This window comes from Schistocerca piceifrons, chromosome 7 (genome assembly GCF_021461385.2).
Source record: "Schistocerca piceifrons isolate TAMUIC-IGC-003096 chromosome 7, iqSchPice1.1, whole genome shotgun sequence".
NCBI lineage: Eukaryota > Metazoa > Arthropoda > Insecta > Orthoptera > Acrididae > Schistocerca > Schistocerca piceifrons.
The window spans coordinates 282,920,760-282,947,484 of NC_060144.1; the positions used below are offsets into that span (position 1 = coordinate 282,920,760).

General features: G+C 37.3%; 1 protein-coding gene across 4 annotated transcripts in view; it reads right to left on the bottom strand.

Moving 5' to 3' along the window:
* Positions 1-2,142: 2,142 nt before the first annotated feature.
* Positions 2,143-26,725, bottom strand: part of LOC124805371 (zinc finger protein 761-like) — a 161,957-nt gene continuing 137,374 nt past the window's right edge. For all 4 annotated transcript variants that reach the window (XM_047265927.1, XM_047265926.1, XM_047265924.1 and 1 more), the window contains 2 exons: positions 19,015-19,327; positions 2,143-4,217 (listed from right to left, as the gene is read on the bottom strand). In XM_047265927.1, coding sequence (XP_047121883.1) covers positions 3,789-4,217; positions 19,015-19,327 — 742 coding nt within the window. In that variant the 3' untranslated portion in view covers positions 2,143-3,788. The remainder of the gene's footprint in view (positions 4,218-19,014; positions 19,328-26,725) is intronic.

Below are 26,725 nucleotides of genomic sequence, written 5' to 3' on the forward strand. Positions count from 1 at the left end.
GGAGAAGAAAATCAATGTGTGTTTTTTTTTTTTTTTTTTTTTTTGCCTTAAGTGGTTCAATTACCCACAAAAAATTTAATCCGAATGGCTAGGTGCAGAATTGAACTGACTTCCTCCCAAATACGCTTCCTCATTACAGTATTCAGGTTTCACTTACATAGAACACAGCTATCATATGTACAATATAATTTCTGTTTCTTTGCTACAGTGTCTTCCCAGCATCTGAATTGTCTTAGCTTTCAGAGAAAATTTATACCTAATTTTCAACATCTCACTCATAGTCGTGGGCAATGTCACAGCCAAGGTATTTCAAGAATGTAACCTGTGGTAATATCCCACTGTTGACACTGATTTGCAAGTAAATAATTTTTCTATGAGAAATTCAATGAACTTCATTTATATCACTTAGGTATATTGAGTATTAAATGAAAAAACATTGAGTATTAAATGAAAAGATGTTTCCATGTTTTCGTCTGAAAGTTGTCAGCAACAAAGAAGATATTTAATGTCTTCTGCCAACTTCGTTGGAATCACAAGGTTGTTCTGCTTTCCTTACTTAGCTAATATTGTTAATGGGTTACATGAACAACATTGATGATAGAGTGCATCCTTGGTTGACACCTTATTTTATTACTATTGAACTTCATTAATCCAGCAGTATGTCAGAACAAAAATTTTATAGCTCCTTTTGTATGGACTGTAAAGCTATTGCCAAAAACACTCCCTAGATTGTTTACTTACAATCCTATCAAATGGTTTCATATAATCCATAAATGCAATGTGTGCAATTCTCAGCAGTTCTGATTTACTTGTTTGCAGAATACATCAACATATGACCAGCCTTTGCCAAATAAATTTTGATCTCTTCATCATGGCTATTGCAACATGTAAACTGTCAGAACACATATCAAAATATTCAGACAGGCAACACAGTATCATGGAAGTTCTAACAATGAGCATACAATACATTCTTGGAAGAATGAGAAGGCAGCTATTGTAAAAAGAAACTTCTGTTGTGTTCTTAAGTAATGAGTTGTTCTATTAGTTACTTGAGATGTATTTGCATATCTTTGAATACAATATTTCTTGTAAGAAAATTATGAGAATTATGTGCTCAATTCAGCTCTGAAGCCATCAACATATTGTCAACAATAAATACACCAAAAACTTTTTCCCAAACTGACATTGAGGATGTTTAATGCATACAAAAAATTTACCTTATGTGAAATTTGACAGACAAATAATTTTTATTTTTTCCTATGTAAATAACCCTTTCATAAATATCTCTCGACTACTTTTAAAAGTTTTACTGGGGAAACTTTGAAAGGATCTTGTACATCAAGTGCAACAAAAGAATTAATATGAAAAGAGCTACTTCTGCTTTCCTTAGAATATTTTGAATTAAGAAAATTATCCGTACCTGCTAGCTGGATTTGAAATCACCACTATTTTTCCTAGTTAACGTAACTCATGAATATGTTTCAACATGCAAAATGCATTCATTTAAGTTATGAACTTTGAATATCAACATTATAGTTCACTTGGAGACACAGTGAGAAATATGATTGTATATCACTTTCTATGTGTCACTTTTCAGGAATAGAATGCTGGTATTCATTTGCCATATAATAAATAAAAATATGTATTCACTGCCACTGTTGTAAACCTGTATACATTCCTATTACAGGTTCTGGTATTTCCTATTTACATTAAAGGAATACTTCACATAATACAGTATTATTTTTATATTTCTTTTATTAGTAAGTGGAAAATACTGAATCCACTGTTTCAAGGGGGGAAAAGTCATAAAAGAGATGAATTATTCAATTTCCTTCCATTGAAAGGTATATTTTACACTTATACCTCAAGTTTCAATAAAGATAATGGACTTAAATGATTATTACAGAGAACCATTAAAGATGTTTCTTATAATTAATAGTACATATTGTATCCCTTATGGACTCGGCAAGGTGTATTTAATTATCTGAAATCTGATCCTTGCAACTTGCTGTCTATAATGTTTGTACTATAACAAGTTGGTATGAAGGGCTTCCCCATAGAATTTATTGACTGTGATTGCTAAAACAAATATAGAATAGATTGAACTGTGATAGTAAATATCAATTTTAAATATTTGGGTAGGTCTCATGATATTTATTACGAAGAAAACTTTTTACATAGAGATTGAGGAAATGTAATAACAACAAAATAATAAAGAATAGATTAGTATCTAAGTGCATAGAACTGAGTCTTACACAAGGCATCTGATTCATTGTAGATAAATGGCCACAACCTTTGAGAGCAATAATTCCTGTAATAACAACAACAAAATAATTACAGAATATTGCTAATTGGTTGCAATACAAATGCCAAAACTGTAGCAATCAATATACAGTATTATGTATTTCAAGCAGTTTTTCCTCAGTTCTATTTTCATGCAGTGTACATTTTCTTGAACATTCAAATTTCTGAATATTCAATTTAGTGGCTGACATAGAAACATTACTACCTTTGCTGTTAAGCTTCTACAAAGACATAACATATAAGTGAGATATGGATGGAAGAAAATTCTGCACTCAGAAGCTGAATTGTTTATTCTGCTTGTAATGATGTTAATACCTTTTTTTAGTTGAATGACAATGTGTGGTCGCAAAGTTTCACGAGTTGTAACTTGTTTTTGTTGTTTACTTCCTGTTTTAAATTAAGTATGTTGTTTGCTTTGTACAAATTTTAGTATATTTTAAATAAAGCAGTATCAAAAAATATCTTAACCAGTTACTTTAAACTTGTAATAATTTCCTCACAGTTGAACTGTGGCCTAACTGTAACAAAAATTGTTAGCTTTCCAGTGTGTGTTCTCTGCCTCCTACTAGATTGTCAGTTAGATATTAGATACTGATGTAGTTGCTTTAAGAAGTGGAATATGAGTCACAGGCCACTTTCCTCTGCTCCAGGTAGTGGCTCACACTGTTGGTAAGTTAGATGTAAAGGTGACTGCTCCTGCCAATGCTTACACCAACAATTTCCACGTAACTATAGTACTTGTTGATCCAGTGCATGTTTGGTTCATAGCTGTCCACTTTCCACTATTCCATCTCTGGTGGTTTTATGTATGTAAGCATGAAGTTTGCATACAGTGAATCATCATTTGTTCCCTCAAACAGCCCAAAATCACAGAGTCCAGCAAGGTCGCACGGCCCTTTCCCTGTGCAGTTGGCACATAAGACAGATATCTTCAAAGTCTGTTCTTGCTTTAAGGAAGTTCACTAATTGTCTACAACACAACCTAGGTTCCTGCCAGCCATCTGGCCACAATTTACAGTGATTTTACAAGTTTTTCCTTAATTTATCATTTCTTTTCCTATCTTTCTCTCTCTTATCATTTAATTTTTTTCTCACTGGCTACCATTCTTCCTGCACTCAGTTTCCAAATCTTACTGGCTTATTTCTAATGCATTTCCACTCATCTCTGATTTGCTTCCTCACCATTGGACCATTTCAAAGTCCTCAGGTTTTCAAATCTCATCTGACAACAACCCATTTCTTATGTGGTAAGTCTTTCTTGAACGAGGGTCCTGAATGTCTTTTCTTGTATCCTTGTGAATAAACAGTTTGTTTTCTTCCTATCCCTTCCTCCTATGTTCCAGGAGGGCACCTAGTTCTGAAAGCTGGCAACTTAATGCCTTTCTGCGTGTTTGCAACAGCTGCTCGTTGGTAAATAATTTTTTTCTGCCCAATTTATGTCAGAGAGCATTGTATCCTCAATTTGCTGGAAATATGGAAAGAAGTCATTCAGTACCTAAGCTTGAGTTCTGATCCGTATCAACAACAACAATTACTGTAGGTGCAGCATTGTTTTTTTCAGTCTCTATTCCCGACAGTGCTACAAAGTTACTTGTAAGGTAACCACCACCTTGCACTTCAACACGGGTACCTCTGCCTTCAACATCTGATAATGTACCTGGTCTTGGGCTGTTGTGATAGACCAGCTGCAGAGTTGGTGGTTCAGTTTCGATATGGCCAATATCTTCTGATACTTCTGTGCCCACAAGAAGTTTTATTTGTTCTCCCTTATTTCTGTTGCATTGTACCAGAAACACCCTCTCATTCACAGAGTTTGTTTCATATTGCACTTCCTTCTCACGCACAGATGACTCTTCTCCATCACTTAACCGTTTAACTGCAAGCTCACTATCTTTATTTCCAGTATCTGTAGTCTGTAACAAAGCACAAAAAACTCTTGACATTTTTCAATAATACAGTTATAAACCAATAACAGTAGTTTTAGAGATTAAAAAATGTCTTTAGATCAGTTATGAAAATAATTATGGAAATGAATGTTGAAATAGTTTCTTCAGTTTTCAGTGACATATTAGTTTTTTTTTCATGTGTATTGAAATCAACAGAAATCATGACACTCATGCATTAGACATAAAGAAATGCAACATTAGTAAATCATGTATTCATGTTGTTGTGTAAACACCATCATGAAACAGGAAATTCACAAATATGAAGTAAGTCATGGTATGTAGGGTGCCACAGAAATGTTGTGACAAACTTCGAGTGTTGTGAGGTTGTCTTGGGGAAAAAACTGAGTATAGGTACCTGTGTCCAGAAATGTCATCCACCGATGTTACAGAGCGTCAAAGTTATAGATGCTAACACCTGCCACTAGGCCACCCCTTAGGCCGCAAACATGAGTTTTTACCCTAACAGACTGTAGGTGGAACACCTCGCAACATTGATTGTTACTCAGTGATTTTGACTGACTGTCACAATCACCAGTGGAGATGACAGAGCTAGCTGCTGTGTAGAAAGGCATTGTCTCTTATGAATGTGATCCCCTGCTGCCTCAGTGGATGACAATTTCCGACACAGCTTTTCACTCTCTAAATTCTCCCTTGTTTTTTGGTACAGAGGAGGAAAATAACCTCCACTTAGCAATTTGTGGGGTGCTCGAATTTGCCTGATTCGTCATCTACATCAGTGTTTGACATCCCAGTAGTGTCTAATCTCTACATTGGGAGTGATAAATTGAGTGATGCTGCTGCCACTACAACTGAATGTGCTTAAAAAAGAAAACCAGCTGGAATTGAAGAACGAAACAATAAACTGTGTGCTGAGACTACAGACCATGAGATAATTAATATGTCTTTACTATCAAATGTTTTGGAGAATAATACATGTTGCAAACAATGTGGACAATGTGATGTTTCACTAAAAAAAAACTTACATGAAGGACTTGCTTGTGAGCTAGAGATCAGATACATTGCTATTCACCATAAAAATGAGACAATGAGTTGCTGCCTGGCTCAACAAAAAGACTGTTACACAATGAACTTTCAGATAAAGTCTTCTTCAGAAAAGAAAGGAAAACACACACATGCTCACAAAAGCAGCCACTCTGGCTTGAATGACCACAGGTAAGGGTCATGAGTGCGTGAGGTGAGGTATGCCTGCTTTTGTGTGTGTGTGTGTGTGTGTGTGTGTGTGTGTGTGTGTGTGTGTGTGTGTGTGTGTGTATTTTCCTTATTTTCCTGAAGAATGTTTTGGCTGAAAGCTCAGGGTGTAACAGCCTTTGTGGTGCCTATCTGTAACTTAACATGTCATCTTTACAAAGAGTAGCTATCTGCCCTTTTGATAATCATTCATACTTTTAAAAATGCTCTTGTTTCTTTACCTCAATTTCTTGCTAAAATGGTCATTCATGGTTATGCGTCCTGGTCTGGATGAAACGAGGTGTAGAAGAAATCTATTGCCCATGAAACCAAACTTGCCTCAAACTGCTAAAATTCTGTTAACCATTCTTTTAAAAGTTTTCAGCAATTTTGGTCTTGATATATTGCACTCCAATGTGGCCCTGACATGGAAATCTTAAATGTTGCAGTACTGTTTTTAATGTGCAGTAGTCATGACAGAGAGCATCTTTAAATGGAGTGCCATCAAACTTACATAGTATGAATAATCCGGATGTTTAATGCCAGATATTAGTGTACAGTGGGCATGACCAGTACAAATCATGGGAGGCTCTATCCCTTGATTTCACACTGAAAAATACCCTGGCGTCATCCTGGACCGACACTTAGCATGGCAGTTACATATCAACGAGATAATGGATAAAGTGCTAGGAAGACTGCACTTAATTTATCCCTCACCGAGCCACATTACAACGCTGCCCTCACAATGCGACATCAAACTGTACCAAGCACTTATGAGGTGAGTGCTCAAGTATACCACTGTGGCAAGGTGAAGCACTGCTGCAATGACAGTCAAGATGTTGCACACAGTGCAGAAGACACCCCTTAGATTTGCTCTGCACCTTCCAAGAACATTTCCAATGAAGAGAATTAATCAACTACTGTAATCTTGAATTTCTGAGACAGATGCCGGCAGTATGTAAGATGATTCTACAAGGCCATGTAAGAATTGTACAACTGTCTTGTCAACAGACTGGGGAACCTAGTTCACTGGCAGTGAACCACACAATGGCTGGACCTGCTGCATAACAACTCACACCACGTAGCAATGGGAAGGAAACCAGTAAGTGAAAACAAGATGACGAGAGGCACCGAGAGGTTACACAACATCCAATCTGAGGCTGATAGGTGAGCAGCAGGCAATGATTAACCTGCAACGTAGATAAGGCAGAAACCCTCATAAAAGCCACAAGCATTAGCATCAATGGGCACAATATTCACTGAAATACTGGGACAACATCATTAGAAAGGCCATCAAAATACATAGAGACTGTGGCTATAGTCTCAGCAAGGCTTGAGAACCAACACTAAGTCTAATTAAGGAGAAGTCATTCAGAGAAAACAACAAGCTGGCATCTGGGGTGGATGGAGTGCCTACATCCACACTGATACAGCCTGGATGTTTTACCAGGGATTGCTGGCACAGTCTTCAATGCAAATCTCTCTTTAGTCAACAACACATCGCTGGGTGAGGGGATGTAAGTCAGACCTCCCAAGAGCAAGAGGTCAGTTTGCTAGTGCACATGACAATGATGACATGCATGACTGCCAAAATACTGTGTCTTTTGGATGCTAAAAACTGGCAGTACACTCTTTGGCTATTCTGTCAACTAGTGCATAAGGAGAAACTGAAGAACCACATTATGATATGTACATCATGATTAGCAGCAGTGTGGCAGATTTAAAGTTGGAGCAATTGACAGACACCCAGCAACACAGTGGGAGTTGTGCAACAACACACAATTATTGCAACAAACTGATGCTATGGCAAGATAGTGTAGACATTGTTAATAAATCAACCTGGTACAAAATGCATCGATTTTGGATGTTTATCTACACGTATCAGCCAATTTCTGGATTTTTCTTTGCATAAGACAGTGTCCAAGTGTCTAATACATTCAATTCTAAATTCTAATATTTTCATGTCAGTTATTCATTATCCTCAACTGATTGTATCAAAACAAGTATGTATCATGATAAATTGCTAATGTTTAAATTATTGTGAGTGCTGCAAAAAATTTGTACTATAATGTCTGTTACAAACTACATTTGCACCTTCTCCAAATTTTTGCAGATTTATTCTTGTTTAGACAATCATTCTCGTATAATTTCAGTATTTAACTATGTAAATTATTGAGAATTTTTGTAAGTCTGCAGTTTTTTTTTTTTTTTTTTTTTTTTTTTTTTTTTTTTTTTTTTTTTTTTTTTGGCATAACATAGCCTACTTAAGAGTAAAATTGATGGCTGTGAGCTACCAGTTTGTAATCTATACACTTTGACAGTAATGTGTTGTTCAGAAAATCATTTTTCCATTAACTGCAATGGGTTCATGTGTGGTTAGTGTAATATATCCACATTTTTCACTCACTGATCTATTTCTTCTACGGGAGTGATAGTTAGTTCACACTGTCAACTGCTTTGGCAAAATATTGTGTTTGCACATATTACAACTTTTGTACTGCATTCCAGTAACTTTTATATTGCATTTCATCTAGTTTCCTCTTCAAGAGTAGTGTATATTTTCACAAAATTCTGCTCTTTATGATTTTTTATGCATGTCTGTTAGTGAGCATAGCCTTGACAACATAAAAGTTCCCAATGCAAACTTCCAAATATCTTTAAGGTTCAAAATGGTTCAAATGGCTCTGAGCACTATGGGACTTAACATCCGAGGTCATCAGTCCCCTAGAACTTAGAACTACTTAAACCTAACTAACCTAAGGACAACACACACAACCATGCCCGAGGCAGGATTCGAGCCTGCGATCGTAGCAGTCGCGCGGTTCCGGACTGAAGCGCCTAGAACCGCTCGGCCACTGCGGCCAGCTATCTTTAAGGAATCAGTTACTTTTATCCCAGGTTTTTCTCTCAGTACATAACAAACCACCTCCTTTGGTCTTGCAGCTTTAGTTCTTAAAGCGAATTAGTGATCCTTGTAGTATGACAGATCCATGAATTACAAAAGAATCAGCAAGGTTAACTCCGAGTTAAACCTTAGTTGGTTACTGTTGAGAAATACATTGCACCAAACACAATTTAGCCCCCCTGTGAAAGCTCTTCTCAGTCACAGGATGAGTTAGTTGCTTTTCATAAGCAGCTGGAAATCACTCTTACTGCTAATAAGTAATTGGAAGGTGTTGTGAAAGTGTGTTCTCAGCAAATTACTTAAAGTCACATACCAAATCCAGGAAATACTGGATGTATCATTACTCCCTAACTATACTAGCAGAGGCAAATCAGTGGTACATTTAGGGGTCTTGTACAGGGGATGCAGGGGTCAGTCAATCGTTGGCAGTTCAAATGAATGGTGAATAATGGTAACCCTTATGGAAGTGGTCGGAAGAGATAAGAAGGATCACCTTGTACACTTCATGTGTCTGCCTGGAGAATTCATTCAACACATTGAAGAGGTTGTTCCTGCAGCTATATAGAGAGCAATGAGTTACCAGTTGCAGATTGTGGTGAATGTTGGAACAAATGATGCCATGTGCGTGTGTTCCAAAGTCATACTTGGACCATTCCAGCAAGTGGCAGTCAAGAATGAAATGATCAGCTTTGTTCACGGAAATTCTATGTAGTTCTGAAGCTCACAAACTGCAGAATTGTTCCCCAGGTTCTGACTCGAGTGGACTTCAAAGGTTCTGTGAATAGCTAGGCTCTGACTGAGTTGTGCTTCATGGTTGAGAACTGTACGGTTTTTCTAAAAGGGTCAGGGATATACTATACAACAGAAGCTGCTGTCCAGGTAGCTGACAGTGGGTCAGGTGCAACTAGATTTATTTATTTTTTATTCTCTTATTTATTATTTTTAGAATAGGCAACTCCAAGTCCGGTTAATGATAGCTGTATGGAACATAGTAGTATAAGTGTAAGACCAAAAGAAATTCCCCTTCACAGATGAGGCTTTTAAAAACTACTGATCAACTGCCGAAACATCTGTAACAACTTCCCAGAGCTTAAAGCACTTGTAAAAGACAATGGAACTGACACAATACTAAGTACAGAAAGCAGTCCAAAATCCAAACATGAAGTAATGATATTTTTGGAGTTAATCTAAGTGTACATTAAAAGAATAAGCTAATGGGAAATGGATGTGGTGTATGCATTGCAGTGTAGACACTAAACTTGAATATATCAAGATATTAATTGAAGCTGCATGTGAAATTGTTTTGCAAGACTCGATATAAAGGTTGGGCATGAACTTATAAGTGGTTCTGTCTACTGACCATGAGACACACCCTCAGACATAACTGACAACTTTTGAGAAAATCTCTGCTCGCTAGCCCATATGATCACAAGTTAGCAGACATTAATCATCCTGCAACTGATTGGGATAGTTACAGGTCTGTAAGTGATGGACATGACAAGACATATTGTAAAACAAAGCTAAATGTCTTCTCTGAAATCTGTCTAGAACAGATAGCTCAAGATTCAACTCATGTTGGAAACAGACAAATGACCTCTTTGAGGGAGTCCACACTGAAACTGATAGCAGGTAACTGCAGCAACAATTATTACCACAGTATAAAGGGCAACTAAACCAATTAGAAAGATTTACCTGTCCAGTAATGTACATGAAGAGGCAATAGTGACATATCTCAAGAAAGAAGTAAAAGTTTGTAGCTCTGGGCATCTGCATGAACAGGAACTGTGGCTGATGTATAGAAAGATAATTAACTAAGCAATGGATGGATACAAGTCAAGTAAAAGAGAGAGTGGATGATGGGGGGGGAGGGGGGGGGACCCTACATTGTTTCAGTCTCTGTGCAGTGACTTTATTAAACAGCAATTTCTGTGGAACAGGTGTATAACAACGTGTAGGACTATAGGTAGAAGGATGCCAAATGAAATGTGTTTGGCTATCAGAAGGGTGATGTTTGAAACCTTCAGTGACTATCCTAACAGAAACTTACTGAAAGACTTCTCACAAAATTCAAAGAAATTCTGATAATATGCAAAGGCTCACTCTTTCAGTGGTTCTTATTTAGATATCTTTTTCTTCCCTGTTAACTAAGTCTCTTCATGTACTATATTTTGATTCATTTTTTCTCACTACACTTTCTTCTTTGGTCTATTAATGTTATTATGTGATCATCTACCCCTGATGTCCTGGGCTCATTTTGTGAGAGAGCAACTGTGTCCTCTGCTGCAGTTATTGTTGCTTTTTTTTCTCAACAGTGGTTTACTGTTTGACCTACACTGTCTTTCAGTAGTAAGTTCACTCAATTTCTATAATTCTCAATGCTAGTCAGTATTGCAACACGCGTGTCACATATTGCTTGTGACTTCATTTCAGCTCTGCCATAATTACACAACAATTAATTTATTGAGCTTGGTACATTTTTGCTGTGACAAGAAATTGATTTCTCAACAGAAAGACAGCTTGGTAGTCCCATAAATGTCAGCAAAAGGCTCTTCACGGTGTCTCAATAGCAATGAACAAGCACCTCCTGGAGGGGGGAGGGGCAGGGGGGGGGTGCCAGTTTTTGTAGCTGGTCTCTTTTTTTCAAATTGCCTACTGTGCTTGCACTAATCCATCTACCACAGGCACAGATGCTGCCGGATACCACACTTTTCTGCTGTGGGTGCTTGAGGTGAAACTTGCCTCTGTATGTACATAAAAGAAGAGGCCACATACCAGTGCTTCCCTGGTGTAAGAAAGTTATCCCTCCAAAATTACGGACTATCCACAGTCCATTCCAAAGTAACAACCCCACCACCATACATGGCGTGGTTGGTGTTAACTAATGGATAGAGTTTGTTTGCAACCAGTACCAATGTCACAAATTTTAATGAGGCTTTTTGCAAGGTTTAAGTGGAAAGTTTCTCATGCTTTCCCATGTTTTTACACAGACAGGGGAACATATGCATTCGTCGGATTGGCAGCAGCATTCACTCTCCCCTCCAAATGGAGCTTGGAAATTCTCAAGAGAACTTTGATTTTATGAGGATATTCACTTCCTAGTTCTTGTCTGCTGCTATTTGGAACCTTCTTACTGTACTTGAAGAAAGCAAGTTTCAGTCAGGCACTAGCACAATCCATTTTCTGAACAGCTCTCATTCAAATCATTTGTTTATGTCCTTGAATGCTCAGTTATCTGTATTAAATATTTGTCTCACACATCTTGATTTTGTGACCTCCCCAGATGTGGAAGTCGTTTTGATTTTGTTTCTTGCAGTATCCCAATTAAACATGAGGCCAACTGAGTTTAGAGTCACTTTAGTTTGCTACAATTTTCAGAACATTGCTCTGTATTACTCATTGTCAATTGTTCATTTGATTAGATTAAATAAAAGTTGTATTCTCTACCTGTCTTACATCTTGAGATCCCTAAGTACAAAATTTCCCTATGGTTAGCTGATCGTTAAATAATAAATATAACCAGTACTGTGTTTCTGGGAGGTTTGCTTCACTGTGACGAGTTTCCATCATGTGCAGTGGTCAGGCGCTATTTTTCTAAACAGATATAAAAGATACAGAGGCGTTAACAAGGGTCAAACACTAAGTTTCTACAGCAAGAATAGTTGGTGCACACCATCCATATCTGGCAGGCATTCCCCTATCTGCCACCTGCAGAGGTGCCCAGATGCGGTTCTTTATATATATCATATCTCATGAAGCCGCAAGTTACTGCAGCTTCTTCTTCTTCTTCTTCTTCTTCTTCTTCTTCTTCTTCTTCTCCTCCTCCTCCTCCTCCTTCTGTTGCTGCTGTTCCTCACTGCACCTCCAATCCAATCTAATCCAAAATATGATGTACACGAAAATTACATTTACCAATTATTTTGTACTGTTCCCACTGCTTTAGCATTAGTGTAGGTTGATAACATGTGGGCCTAAGTCAGTTACAGGTTAAGTAAATTTCTGATGGAAATTTGTTAATAGTACTTCTAGGATACAAATGATAACACAGATACACAGTCTTGGATTTTAGGACTATAGTCAAATCTCAATAAGAGAGAAAACTTTGTAAGCAATAAGACAGAAAACTCTATAAATGGAAGTCACCTGATTTGGGGTGAATGTGAGGAAAATATATCTAAACAGTTATTTTATCTGGAATTTTAAATATATACACAGCAAGATTGTTTCTATTGTTGAAGCACTTTCAGTTTTTGAAGAGGTAAACCAAATGTTTGTTTTTGTATGTCACGGGTAAGGAATATGTGGTTTTGATATGTCATGGGACAGACGTGAGGTTACCGTTCCTCTGAACGGCAAGAATTTTTAGGGGACAAAGACAAATGGAACAAACAGTGTCTATCTTTGAGGAAAATGTGTTGCATTCTCATTATGTCAAAGAGAAAAATGACAGTACTTCTGCTAAGTAATAAACTTAAAATTTTTGAATGTGTTCAAGGATGAGAAGTTATAAAGTGAGATTCTATGTGTGTTTGGCACACCTCAGTCCACATTTTATAAGACCATAAAAGACAAAAATAAGATAATATCTTGGTGCTCTGAGGGACATAAATGCATTAAGAAAAACAAAACTATTGAATTTCACGTCTCAGCACCCAATCAGGAAATGGATTAAACAAACCCTTGATGCACATATTCCCATCATTGACAGGAAAAGTTCACAATTTCCCTAGAGAAGTGGGAATACAGTTTTTTCAGCCATCAATGGTTAGTTGGATAGTTTTAAGAAACATACTGACTATGTTTGTAAGGAAATGGAGGGGGAAAGCATATCTGTCAACCAAGGCATGTGTACAAGCAGTTTACCAAAGATCTACTAGTCCTTTTAGACAGCTATCATCTTCAGGATAAAACATTTATGATCAAAGAAGCAGTGCAGCACAGACATAAACAAAGGGAGAGGTATCTCAAAAAAAAAGGACAAACTGCCTCTTTTCGTTATCAGAAACCGCACTGGCTTGACATACAATACAGGGACTGCACACAAGCAGATGGCCTGGGATAAGAGATCATGTTGGGTGGAGTGGGATGAGTAGACAGAGAGAGACAGAGAGAGAGAGAGAGAGAGAGAGAGAGAGGAGGATAGCAGAAGGAAGGGTTGGGGACAGGAGGAAGGAGAGACTAGTGGAGAAGCAGCATGTGCAGGGGCACCAGACCAATGACTTTCTGCAGTGTACAATGGAGATGATGTGGAGATGTGTCTTGGGAGGGGGTGATAGTGCAGAGGTAGAGGATATGGGAACAGTTGGTCAGAGGAGACAGAGTCCAGGAGGATTACGAGTGCAAAGGCTGTGTAGCAAGGAAAACTCCCATCTACACAGTCCAGAAAAGGTTGTGCTGGGAGAAGATGCAGATAGTATGGGTTGTGAAGCACACACTGAACTTGAGCATATTGTGCTCAGCAGTGTGTTCCACCACTGGGTGATGAACTCTGTTCTTGGGCACAGTTGGGCAGTGCCCATTCATTCTAGTGGATAGGTGGTTGTTGGTCATGCCCAAATAAAATTTTGTACAGAAATTGTAGCAGAGCTGGTATATGACATGGTTGCTTTCATAGGTGTCCCTACCTTTGATGGCATGGTATAAGCTTGTGACAGGTTTGGAGTAGGGTGAACAGGCATGTCTCGCACCTGGGTCTTCCAAAGGGATATGACCCTGGAGCAAGCAGGTCAGACTGTAACTGGCTTAGGGAGAGAACACAATATTGTGTACATGGGATGAGCAATGGAATACCACTTTGAGATTGGTAGGATCATGTCCCTTATTTCTGGGCATGATGATAAATGACTACCCCTAACAAAGGGTATGGTTCAGTTACTCCTGTCTGGGATGGCACTGAGTGATGAGGGGGCACTCTTTTGCAGCTGATTCTTGGAGCCAGGAGGAGGATTAAGGCTGTGTGAGGACATGGCATGGGAGATCTGTTTGTGGACTAAGTTTGGTGTATAGCACCTCCCTGTGAAGGCCTCTGTGAAACCTTCAGGACACTGGGAAAGGGATTTCTCATCACTGCAGATATACTATATATCCACGATTTTTTTTTGTGTGGAAGGGATTACAGCTGTCAAAACACATGTAGTGGTAGTGGTGGTTAGTGAGCTTAATATGGACTGCGGTGTCAATGAAGCCATCCAAGTGGTGGAAGTCGACATCCAGGTAAGTGGCATGTTGCGATCAGGAGCAGCAGGTGAAGTGGATGGGAGAGAAGGTGTTGAGGTTGAGAAGGAATGAAGATAGGGTGTCTTGGCCCTGAATCGAGATCATTAGGATATCATCAATGAAACTGAATCAGGAAAGTGCATTGCACTAATTCATTGGCTCCAGTGTGTTGCATGCCTAGCCTGTGCACCTGCTGTCTGTCCACCAGTCGTCCGTCCACTTGCTGCCCCTTCTTCCTGTACACAACAGTGCCTGTTGATGACTAAACACTTCTACTATTTGATGAGTGGTCTCCATTACTCCTACCATTTACATTTTGACCTAGTCTTCCATAGGTAAGTTTGCTATGCCTCTTTTCACATCAGTTTAATGTAGTATATTGGTATCCCATTTAATATGAGACTGGGAAAACAGCAACAGTTTTCCAGCTCTGACTACATGTGCCTGATGACAAACCATTACCTACGTTGTCAGGCTACAGTATAGTATTACAGATGCTAGCACAACATACCTTATCATCCAAAAAGCACAGATGCAACCTGGCATGATCCACAACTCTTGAAAAACGTTCAAGAGCACTTCATCTTCATCTACATCTACATCTACATCCATACTCCACAAGCCACCTGACTGTGTGTGGCGGAGGGTACCTTGAGTACCTCTATCAGTTCTCCCTTCTATTGCAGTCTCATATTGTTTGTGGAAAGAAGGATTGTCAATATGCCTCTGTGTGGGCTCTAATCTCTCTGATTTTATCCTCATGGTCTCTTCACGAGATATACGTAGGAGGGAGCAATATACTGCTTGACCCCTCGGTGAAGGTATGCTCTCAAATCTTCAACAAAAGCCTGTACCGAGCTACTGAGTGTCACTCCTGCAGAGTCTTCCACTGGAGTTTATATATCATCTCTGTAATGCTTTTGCAATTACTAAATGATCCTGTAACGAAGTGCGCTGCTCTCTGTTGGATCTTCTCTCTCTCTTCTATCAACCCTATCTGGTACGGATCCCGCACTGCTGAGCAGTATTCAAGCAGTGGGCGAACAAGCGTACTGTAACCTATTTCCTTTGTTTTTGGATTGCATTTCCTTAGGATTCTTCCAATGAATCTCAGTCTGGCATCTGCTTTACCGATGATCAACTTTATTGCTCATTCACAAAATCTTTGCACTAATAATGCACATGTTGTACTGAATCCAATTAACAGTACACTGTTCACTGAAACACTCCTGACTGATAAGCTCAGTGGCAAAAGGATTCATGTACAATGCTACTATATACTTAGTCTTCTGTTAAAACATTCAATCTCTTTTCACTTATTTTGCTGTAATACACTGTACAGTAGGTTACATATTTTTGTTTCAATAAGTGATTAACAATTTCGTTACATTAAGTATATTTAACAAATGCTATAAAATTTGTATGTTTTTTTTTTTTTTGTCCATTTCATGTGCCACAAGGAGCCTTGTCTTCAGCATCAAGGATCTTCTGGTACTGTTTGCTGACATTGAGATGCTGGACCAACTTGCAGCCAAGCCAACAGCCATGCAGCACAACAAGATGCTTCCAGTCATGTTAAGATGGTTGTTAATTATTATAAAAATGAAAACACACATTTTTTGCAAAAGTGTTGTATGCGTTAATGTTCCTACTCATGTTTGATTGCACTTATAGTATGCGTAAATTAATGTACCATCTTATTATGTGGCAATAGCGTGTATATTGCTAACATACAATAAAATGTTATGAGGTGTTAAATATTATTCAGTGGTCTTATGTTGAATTATTATTGAAGACCCTTTTATTTGAAATGAATGATAATTATTTAATGGAAGAAATATGATTTTCAAATAAATAGATCAGAATTAAAATTGAAGCCTAAATACGATGTCTAAATGTGTGTGAAATCTTATGGGACTTAACTGCTAAGGTCATCAGTCCCTAAGCTTTCACACTACTAAACCTAAATTATCCTAAGGACAAACACACACACCCACGCCCGAGGGAGGACTCGAACCTCCACCGGGACCAGCCACACAGTCCATGACTCCAGCGCCTTAGACTGCTCGGCTAATCCCGCACAGCAAATACAATGGCTAAATACCGTTATCAAATAATCTCTGGTTTGCTGAAACTTTGACTACTGATTTATGTGGAAAAATACTTAATGTGATCTGAGTTACAATGATTATGATATATCACACTGCCAGAAGTACGACATTTAGTTATCAGTAGCTAACTGGAGGAGAAGCATATCTGAAAGTGGAAAAAATAGTTTGGAATCTCATGGATCACTGTAAGTCATGACACAGCAGTTAATGAATGTCTCTGAATCTCTTGGCAATGCAGTCCTCGACTGCATGGAAATTTTTACGTGAATTTGATGATTTGTTTTTAAATCGCCAGATATCAACATTTATAGTGCCATTATTTGAGAGAAGCTTATCAATTCAATCATGCAGCATGATAATACCTTCACAATAATTTTGATATGCTCATCCTTGAAAGAGGCAAAATAGAACATGAAACTATAATACATGCAAGACACTACATTTAGCAAGATCAAAAAAATTACCAATGGAATTATTGCAGTACCAAATGGTGTGGGTCACATACTCATGTGGAAAAAGTATTTGAGCCAACTGTGGTAGCACAGCCCCAACAGGGTCATGCTGGTCTAGAGTGATTTATGCCACTCTCGTATTAAATGGGACACCTTTACCTCTGTCTAAGATTTTATAATTTTCTGAATGGATTAATTTTCTGCTTCTTTAGGAAGAGTTAGGGAAAATCAAAGCTAAATGCATTGTATAGTAATTTAATTGTTCACAGGTGTAAACAGTCTACCCATTAACTATAATAATAATGTGAAGGCTTCGATGACAAGAGAAACATATAGGGGATGGCTGATGGAAGATCCTAAGAAAATTAAGAACCAAGGAAGAAAAAACTCATTCCTTTCATTGACAATTGCTCTGCCCACTTGGATGTACCAACACACAAAATGTTACAGTCCTTTTTCCACCTGCCAACTCCATCAGTATGTTACAACAACTGGATCGGAGTTCATATGCATGTTTAAAGATTATTACAAATCAATTGTCAAACAGATTCTGATTGGCCTGGAAAATGGTCCTGCACTTCAAAAATTTTAACAAGAATAATACAAACACACATTTAGAACAAGACTGAAGCCAATATAGTTGAAGATCAATCTGGCTTTCTAGCAGGTAAGAGCATGGCAGAAGCTACCCTAAGCCTTTGCAGTATAACTGGAGAAAGCTTTAGGCTTTACACTGTCAACTAGAATTTTTTAAAGATCATTAAACTAGACTATATAGACAGGAGAATAATTAAAGAAATATACAGACAAACAGTGATAGTAAAGATAATAAACAGAAAAAAAGTTTGATTTCTTAATGGCGTTAGACAAGGTTGCAATATTGTCACCATTCCTATTTAACACCTTCATATAGAAGTAAGGAATGACTGCAAAGAATACTGTACGGATAACAGAATAAACAGAGAATGAATACAGATGCTAAGATTTGTGGATGACATAGTTGTAGTAGCTCAAGATGAAAGAAATCTTCAAAGTATCTTGGAAGTTTTGGATACAGTACTAAGGGATGATACAAAATGGAAATTAACTCAAAAAACTCAGAAATACTTTTTTGTGTGCACCAAGGCATCGGAAAAAGTAATTATTGAAATTACAGGAAGTAAAACAAGTCAGGGTCATAAAAATGTTTAGGAAGTAAGAGAAACAAAGATGGAACAAGTACTGAAGATATAAAACAAAGAATTAGAGAAGTAAAAACAATATTCATGAATAAAAGAAAAAGGTTTTGATCAAACAACATTGACGTGAGGAAAAAGGTGGTCAGAGCTGCATTTGGAGTGTAGTACTTTATGGCTGTGAAACATGGACAACATGCAAAAACCTCTTGAAGCTTTTTAATTATGGTGCTGGAGATACCTGTTAAAGATGAAGTGGAGAGAGAAAACCACCAACCAGGCAGTCCTTCAGAGAACTGGCAAAGGAATGTCATTTATGAGAACAAGAGAGTGAAGAAGATACAAGTGGATTGGTCACATGACATGACAAAAGCCTTTCATTGTAAATGTTCTAGAAGGAACAATACACAGATAGTTAGGCCAAGGAAGACAGTGATTGGTATTTTTACAACAGGCCAGGCATAATGCAGGAGTCTCTAATCAAGTAAAACATGAAGAAGTTAGATCATAACAGATCCAGATTGAGAGCTAACAAACAATTGAATGATGATGAGACAGACGAAATAAAAAACATATTACTGAGCTTCCAGCTGAAGCAGCTGGTTTAAAGTAGACTTCTGAAAGCTCAAGAAACATTGTACCAAAATGTATTTTAATGAATTTCTAGTATGGCAAAGCTAATACATTAATACGATATAGATTATATTCATGTTGTTCTACCTTTTCAATGATGGTCTCCCTGACTGTACTGACATATGAGTGATCTGCTGTCTCAGGCAGCACAAAGCATTCAGCACGAGCATTCTTGTTTGCCTTTGATGCAGTATTAAGCTTCCGATATTTACTAGTTGTGCTTTGAGTCCTCTCACGATGCAACTCTTTCTCGCGCAACTCCTTCACTGTTATTTTTCTTCCTAGTTTCTCAGACAACTTCTCAAGATACTGCTGGCTCACTTCCTCACCCCTCCCAACCCATTCAGGATCTGGAACAGTTGGCAGTACTCCTTTCTGCTGCAGCTGCTGTCTCTTGTACCTATAAATAAAGTACAGGTGCAGAGATGTAAATTAAAGAATTAAAAAGAACACAGTTTAGTAAATTAATTTGTTTCATAAATAGTGAATGGAGAACAAAATACAAAAAATGAACACAATGTGGTAGTGCTCAGAGGGAGATTCTGTTTTGTGCTGAGGAACGTGAATATTGAGAAATGAAAACATGATGCTGGACAGAGGCAACTAATGTGCTTATCTTGTCTTGTTCTGGACACACATTGATCATTCATTATAGTTCCAGTCTTTACATCAATGCCAGTGGCTGAGCAATTGCCAGTGGCTAAGCAGTTAGGTTGTACCTGATCTAAGCAAACATGGCTTCCGCTGGGAATGTTTTTGGTAACCCATCGCCTAAATTATCATCAAATGTTGAGTTAAAAGTATGACTCAGGGCACAGTCTAATGCAAAACTTGAATCTACTTTCCATGAAACAGACATCATGGTATAACCTAATCATGCCAAGTATGGGACAAGGGCTTTGGCTGAAAGCTAAGTATGTTACACTATTTTTATTGTGTCTCTCTGCAACTCAATGTGTCATCTTTATGATGAGTAACAATCTATCCTTTTCATAATACTGAAAATATCATTCATTCATTCATTCATTCATTCATTCATTCATTCATGTTCCGCTGATCCAATCTAGGAACAGAAACTTCAGGGATGTGGAACAAGTCACGGCATACATTAACATAACACAAGCAAATCATAGAGACTAAATCTGTGTACAGTATTAACAACAACCTCTCACTGTACTGCTCATTGTTAGTCACACTTATGTCAGCTAAAATTTCATCAAGTGGTTGCTTTTAAAAAAGCTGCTGCCTCCTTAGTTCTATTAAATATCCTCTGTTTATTTCATATTGGTAAGTTAATATCAATTTTTTTCAAAAGCCTATTACACTGAAATGTAACTAGTATAATGTCTTATTATTTACAGCCTAATATTTACTAAGATTATAATGAAATTTTTTCTAAAGAAAGTAGTTAGCTACACCAATCAATGCTAAATCTATTTACAGTACATTATTACATGTCATGCACATTTACAATGAACTCTGCTGCTTGCATGTAGCCTACACATATTTTCAATCCTTGACACTAAATATTCAGATTATTTATAGAAATGTGACACAACATGTATCTTAATAAAGTATGTTTGCAATTTTCTTCATAACTCAGTGGGGTTCGTAGTGTCTTACACTGTATTAAACAGGAGCTTGTTGAAATCTTGGCATCAGAATACATAACTCCACTCTGAACTGTAGACAAGGAAGCAAAGTCTACATGAAAATTAGTTTTTTAACTTCTATTATCATTGTGTACATTGCAGTTCAGCAGACTGATTTTTATTGTCAGTAACATAAGTAATTAAGGATTAAATGCAATATGAAGTGATGATGAATTTCACAATCCTTAAAAGGTCTCTGCAATATGTGTAATTAACTACTTTACGCAATATTTGTACTGCTTGCTTATGCTGAATAAACACTTTATTTACTCTACACATATTTGCCGTGTTATCTGCTGAGAGGATCAGTGAAAATATTCCTTTCTACTATAAAGTTTATTTCAGTCAATGCTTACATACAATTTTTAGTGGATATACTGATTTGAACAGAACAGCCCATAAACATTTCTTGACCGATGGCTGCATCAATGTGTGCCAGAAGTCAAGTGTCATTAAGGCACCTACCAGACATTTATATGAAAGTAAATCCACAGTTTGAAATTTTCAAACAAAATGACCTAGTCCATGCCAACTAGAATGGATTCAAAAAATCAATTATCCAAAATCCAACTTGCGCTTTTCTTGCACAAGATCCTGAAAGCCATGAATAAGGCAGTTAGATAGCTGCACTGTTTCTTGAGCCTTGAAAATCATTTGACTCAGTGTGACATCACCATTTATTATTATAAGTATGATCATACACGGTATCAAACAAATTTTTTGACTGGATTGAGGATTTCTTGACAGGGAGTACACAGCTTTTTATTTTGGATGGAGAGTCAAAACATGAAGAAACTTCAGAAGTACACGTGACTCCTGCAGTTCACAGTGAAAATTAATGACCTGGCAAAGTATACTAATAGTAAACTAAGATTTTAGCAGAATATGCAGTTAACTACAATTATATACCCAGTGCCATCCAAAAGGAGCTGCACAAATATCTAGTCAGCTCTTTATAAGATTTAAATATGGTACAAAGATTGGTAACTTGCTTTAAATGTACAGGAATGTATAATTCTGAACTTCACATAACGTAGTACTCAATGACAACAATATCAGTGAGTCAAATTGATATCTGTTAATTCATACTTATATGTGAGCGTAACAATTAGTGTGAATATGAAAGTGAATTATGGCTTGAGCTCTGTTATTTGTAAAGCAGGTGGCATATTTGATTCTTGGGTAGAACAGTAGGAAATACAATCAGTCTCTAAAAGAAGTTGCTTACAAAAACATGTGCAATCTTGCCTAGAATATTTCTCAAGCACGTGGAATCCTTATCAAATAAGATCAACCAGTCATACTGGCATGTATCAAGGACAACGAAAGTACAGACATGCTTGTTTAGGTCACAGAAGACTGACACAAATGGTGAGGAATCTGAGCTTCCGGATGTTTGAAAACGGACATCAGCTATCCCATGATAGTTATTTTACACAGTTTCAAGACACAGACTAAGTGAGGAATCTAGGGAGCATTAATTTAAGTAATTATAAAATGGTCAGTGTCTATTGTAGGAAACAACAAAATGGTGGGGGTGTTGGTATTTATGTCAAAAATAATGTCCAGTGTGAAAAAATTGATTGAGTAGGTAAACTTGTATGTGAGATGGTTTTTGAAATAGCTGCAATAAGAATAAAGCTTAGAAATAGCAGTTTAATAATAGCTAGACTGTACAGATCCCCTAACAGTAACATGGAAGAATTTTTCTGTCATTTAGAGGAACTTGTTGACAAACTCCCGCCTCATAAAAAACAGACTATAATAGTAGGGGATGTGAACATAAACTTCTTAACTAATAGTATAAAACATCTTAGCTATATTGATATTTTACAGTCCTATAATTACACCTGTGTGAATTCAACACCAACAAGAATTACATATGACTCTCAGACATGATGGCACCGATAGGTCAGTGCACTGCTGCATCAGTCTCAGTAGAAAAGCAATTTTATAATACCCCGTCATGTGAAAAATGTAAAAAAGTGTAATGAAGGGCATCCTGTGTGTCAAGTAAGGCTTCTGGTTACATGAGATGTGTGCGAACATAAACCTGAAGTTCATAAATGAAAATATTTGTTGGACCTGTGGTGATTGTGTGTGTGATGAACGTGAAGATCTTCTCAACATGGTACACACAAAAAAAGAAATTATCAAATTATTAAATAGTGATACTGAAACCCACGAGAAAGAAATAGCATTCCTGAAACAAGAAAACAAAAAACTCTTAAGTGAAAAAAGTTTGTGGTCTAGTGAAAACAGTGAAACAGTGGTGGAAGGTAGTCACAAAAACAGTTGTATTGATATTGTTAAATGTGATTTTCAAACCAAAGAAAGTGTTAGTTATGACAAAACAAATGTAATATCAAACTCAGAATATGTTGAAACTAAAAATAAATTTATGTGGACTACAGTAAAGTCCAAAAACATAACACAAAACTGCCAAGAAAGTGGAAAACAAAAACAAAGCACTTGAAACGGTGTGCTAGTTACATCGAATAAGTTTTCAGCATTACACTCAGCCAGCGAAACAGTGAATAGTGTAAGCGAAAGTAAATATAACAAATCCTCTGATAAAAGCCAAAACAACAATTAAAAAAATAAAAATAAAAATCTAATGCCTGGAAGCACAAAAAAGTTATTACTGTATGCAGACAGCCATGGAAAAAACCTTTAAGCTCCCCTTCATGAAGCTTTACACAATGAATATTCTGTATTCGCAAAAGTTAAACCCAGAGCTACATTAAGTGCTGCAGTCAAGAATTTATCAGAAACAAGCAATCTGAAAAAAAAAGACAACCATTTTGTAATCATTGGTGGCGCCAACGATATTTACAAAAACAAAAGTCAGTCATCACTGACAGTTTACAGGAAGTTATTGCCAAAACTATACAACACAACTGTTACCATAATAAACCTACCAGTGTGACATGATCTCCCCCAGTGGTCGTGTGTTAAAACAGAAATTGAGTGCTGTAATTTAAAACTTCAGAAACAACCTAAAAAACTAAATCATGTGCACTTGCTAGACAGAAGCAAACTAAAACATGAAGAAGATACCAGGCATGGACTCCACTTAAATAGAAATGGAAAGCTCAAGTTAATGAACCAGATACCAGAACTTTGTAAGGAGCAGCATAAAACCACAGACCCAATCATCTTAGATTATAATCAATTAGTTTTTTTAGGCTCAGTTTCAAGCAACACTATTTTACTGAACTAAGCCCCTGGATTGGAAAGAACCCTGTTCACATGCCGAAGAAACCGACGTTGAAGTGAGTAAATTGTCATTACAATGCAGTGTTAAAGACTTGTGTAATAATTTGACTGATTCAGAATACCATGTCACAAAGTGTTGTAAAATATTGATGCCCTTTAGGATAATGCATCTAAATGTGCAGTATCTTAGGAATAAACTCAATTTGCTGCAAGTATTTGTGGATGAGAATTCACCACACCTGTTAGTAATTACAGAACATGGACTAAAAGATAATGAAATTAAGTATCACAAATTAGATGGTTGTGTGTTGGCAGATAGTTACTGCAGGCAACAACACAAAGGGAGTGGAGTGGCAATATTTGTAAATGAACATCTTCCATTTAAGAAAATCTCATTTGTTGAACAGTACTGCAAAGAAGGAACAATTGAAATGGCTAGTGTTGTGGTCCACATAAACACCCATCCAAGCAGGTTAACTAAACATAAAGTTATTAGTATGTACTGCTCACCAAACACAGATGTGTTGTGCTACCTTGATAGACTTAACAGGGCAATTAGACAATCAGGCCACACTGGCCTTAGACTTAAATATTGATGCAAACTCCTGTAGTATAACCTATTTGAAAAGAACAGATATATTAAACTCATATAATCTCACAAAGATAGTGAACACTGACACTAGAGTAACAGTGTCAAGCTCCAGTAAGATAGATTATGTAATAGTCAACAAAAGTGTAAAAGACAGTGTTAACTTTCATTACTCACATCAATATCATCAGGCGTTCAAATATTTATGGTTTGCTGTACCAACAGCAACTAAAATAATTGAGAAGAAGTGGATCCAGAATAGCACCAACATCAGCGCCTCCAAAACTAAGTTAGCAGAGGAGAAATGGGACACTATTTACCAAACTAAAGGGTCAGACAACAAATAGGAAAAATTTTATAGGACAGTGCTGGAGCATTTTGACTGCTGCTGCCCACTCAAAAAAATAACCAGGGTACAAACCAACTCTCGTCATGAAAGTAATACTAGGCTGAAACTTACACCAAAGATGATTAAGTTAATGCAGAATATATATGATCTTGACTGTTTATGCAAGGAAACAAAGCTACATATATTTAAGGAAAAGTAAAACCAAGCCAAAACACTTTTAAGACAGACCTTTTACACTTGAGGAAACAGATAAACAATGATGCAATAACCCACTGAGCCAACATAGGTAAGGCATCCTGGAGACTAATCAATAAGCATCGTACAGCCACCAGCAAGGGACAAAGTGCACCAGCTAGCATTAGGCATGAGGGCCATTTACTAAAAGATCCAAATGAAGTATGTAATTTATTCAATAAGCAGTTTATCTCTCCTTTTGACCAACCAGCCCCTATTATAGATCTACAGGCAGGCACACCAAATAATGTCATGGATGGTGAATCAACAGGAAATATTTAACACTATGCAAAAGCTAAAGAACAAGCATTCATCTGGATGGGATGTTATCGCAAGTGTGGTGTTAAAGAAATGTGCCAAGGAAATTACTAAACCCCTTACCTATCTTATCAACTACCATATTAATGAAAACATATACTCAAATGTCTTAAAATAAGTGTAATTCAGCCAATCCATAAGAAGGGAAGTAAAGAAGAAGTTTCAAATTATAGACCAATATCACCAACCCCCACCTTCAGTAAAATATTTGAAACAGTTATCCTATCACAACCCACAACATTTTTCTCAAGACACAAAATGCTTTCCGAATCAAATGGTTCAAATGGCTCTGAGCACTATGGGACTTAACATCTGTGGTCATCAGTCCCCTAGAAATTAGAACTACTTAAACCTAACTAACCTAAGGACATCACACACATCCAGGCCCGAGGCAGGATTCGAACCTGCGACCGTAGTGGTCACATGGTTCCAGACTGAATTGCCTATAACAGCGGCCGGCTGCTTACCGAATCGCAGTATGGGTTTAGGAAAGACCTATGCACGATCACTGCTGTTACCAGATATTTCCATGAAGTGTATAGCAATATAGAACGGGGTATTCACACAGCCGGAATATTCCTTGACCTGAGAAAAAGCTTTTGACTCAGTAAACCATGAGCTTCTCTTAAAAAAATTGCGGGCGTACAATATCAGCGAAGCTTCTATCCACCTATTTGGTGAATCGGAAACAGTGTACCAAACTTACACATCAAATTTACAATAAGATCTTAACCTTTAAATTCACAAGTGAAACAGTGACACAGGGAGTAGCTCAAGGCTCAATTCTTGGACCTTTCCTCTTTTTAGTATATATTAATGATGTTGTACATCCCATTAACTCACACATTGTAAATTATGCTCATGACACCTCAGTTATATTTCATGGTAAAGATTGTGAGGAACTGAAATTCTAAGCAAGTAATGGGATACCAGAATTACGTTAATATTTTCATGCACAAAGATTAAAAGTCAATGCAAAAAATCCCAGATGCTAATATTTACATCTGGCAGCTCACACCACTCATGTGTAAATGAGGTATGCGGCATAGTGGCGGAGGAAGCAAATGAGTGTAAATTTCTAGGGGTCTATCTGGAATCAAACCTCCGGTGGATTAGCCACATTAACGCTGTATGTAAAAAAGTCAGCAATGGGCTGTGTCTTCTTAGCCAACTATCCAAAATGGTGCCCACCCACACACTTAAATCTGTGTATTATGGGGCAATCTATCCCCATCTTAGCTACTGTATAGAAATATGGGATTGTGCTGCAGACATTCACCTTAACAGAGTACTAGGCTATAAAGACTCTTACCGTGATGTTTTCAGACAACACAAGTACTTCACCATATACTCTTTGTATCTTTATAAATTAATTACTTTTTTTGTCTCACAGAAAACTGAAGTAACTAAATGTAGTGGTATACATGACCACAACAC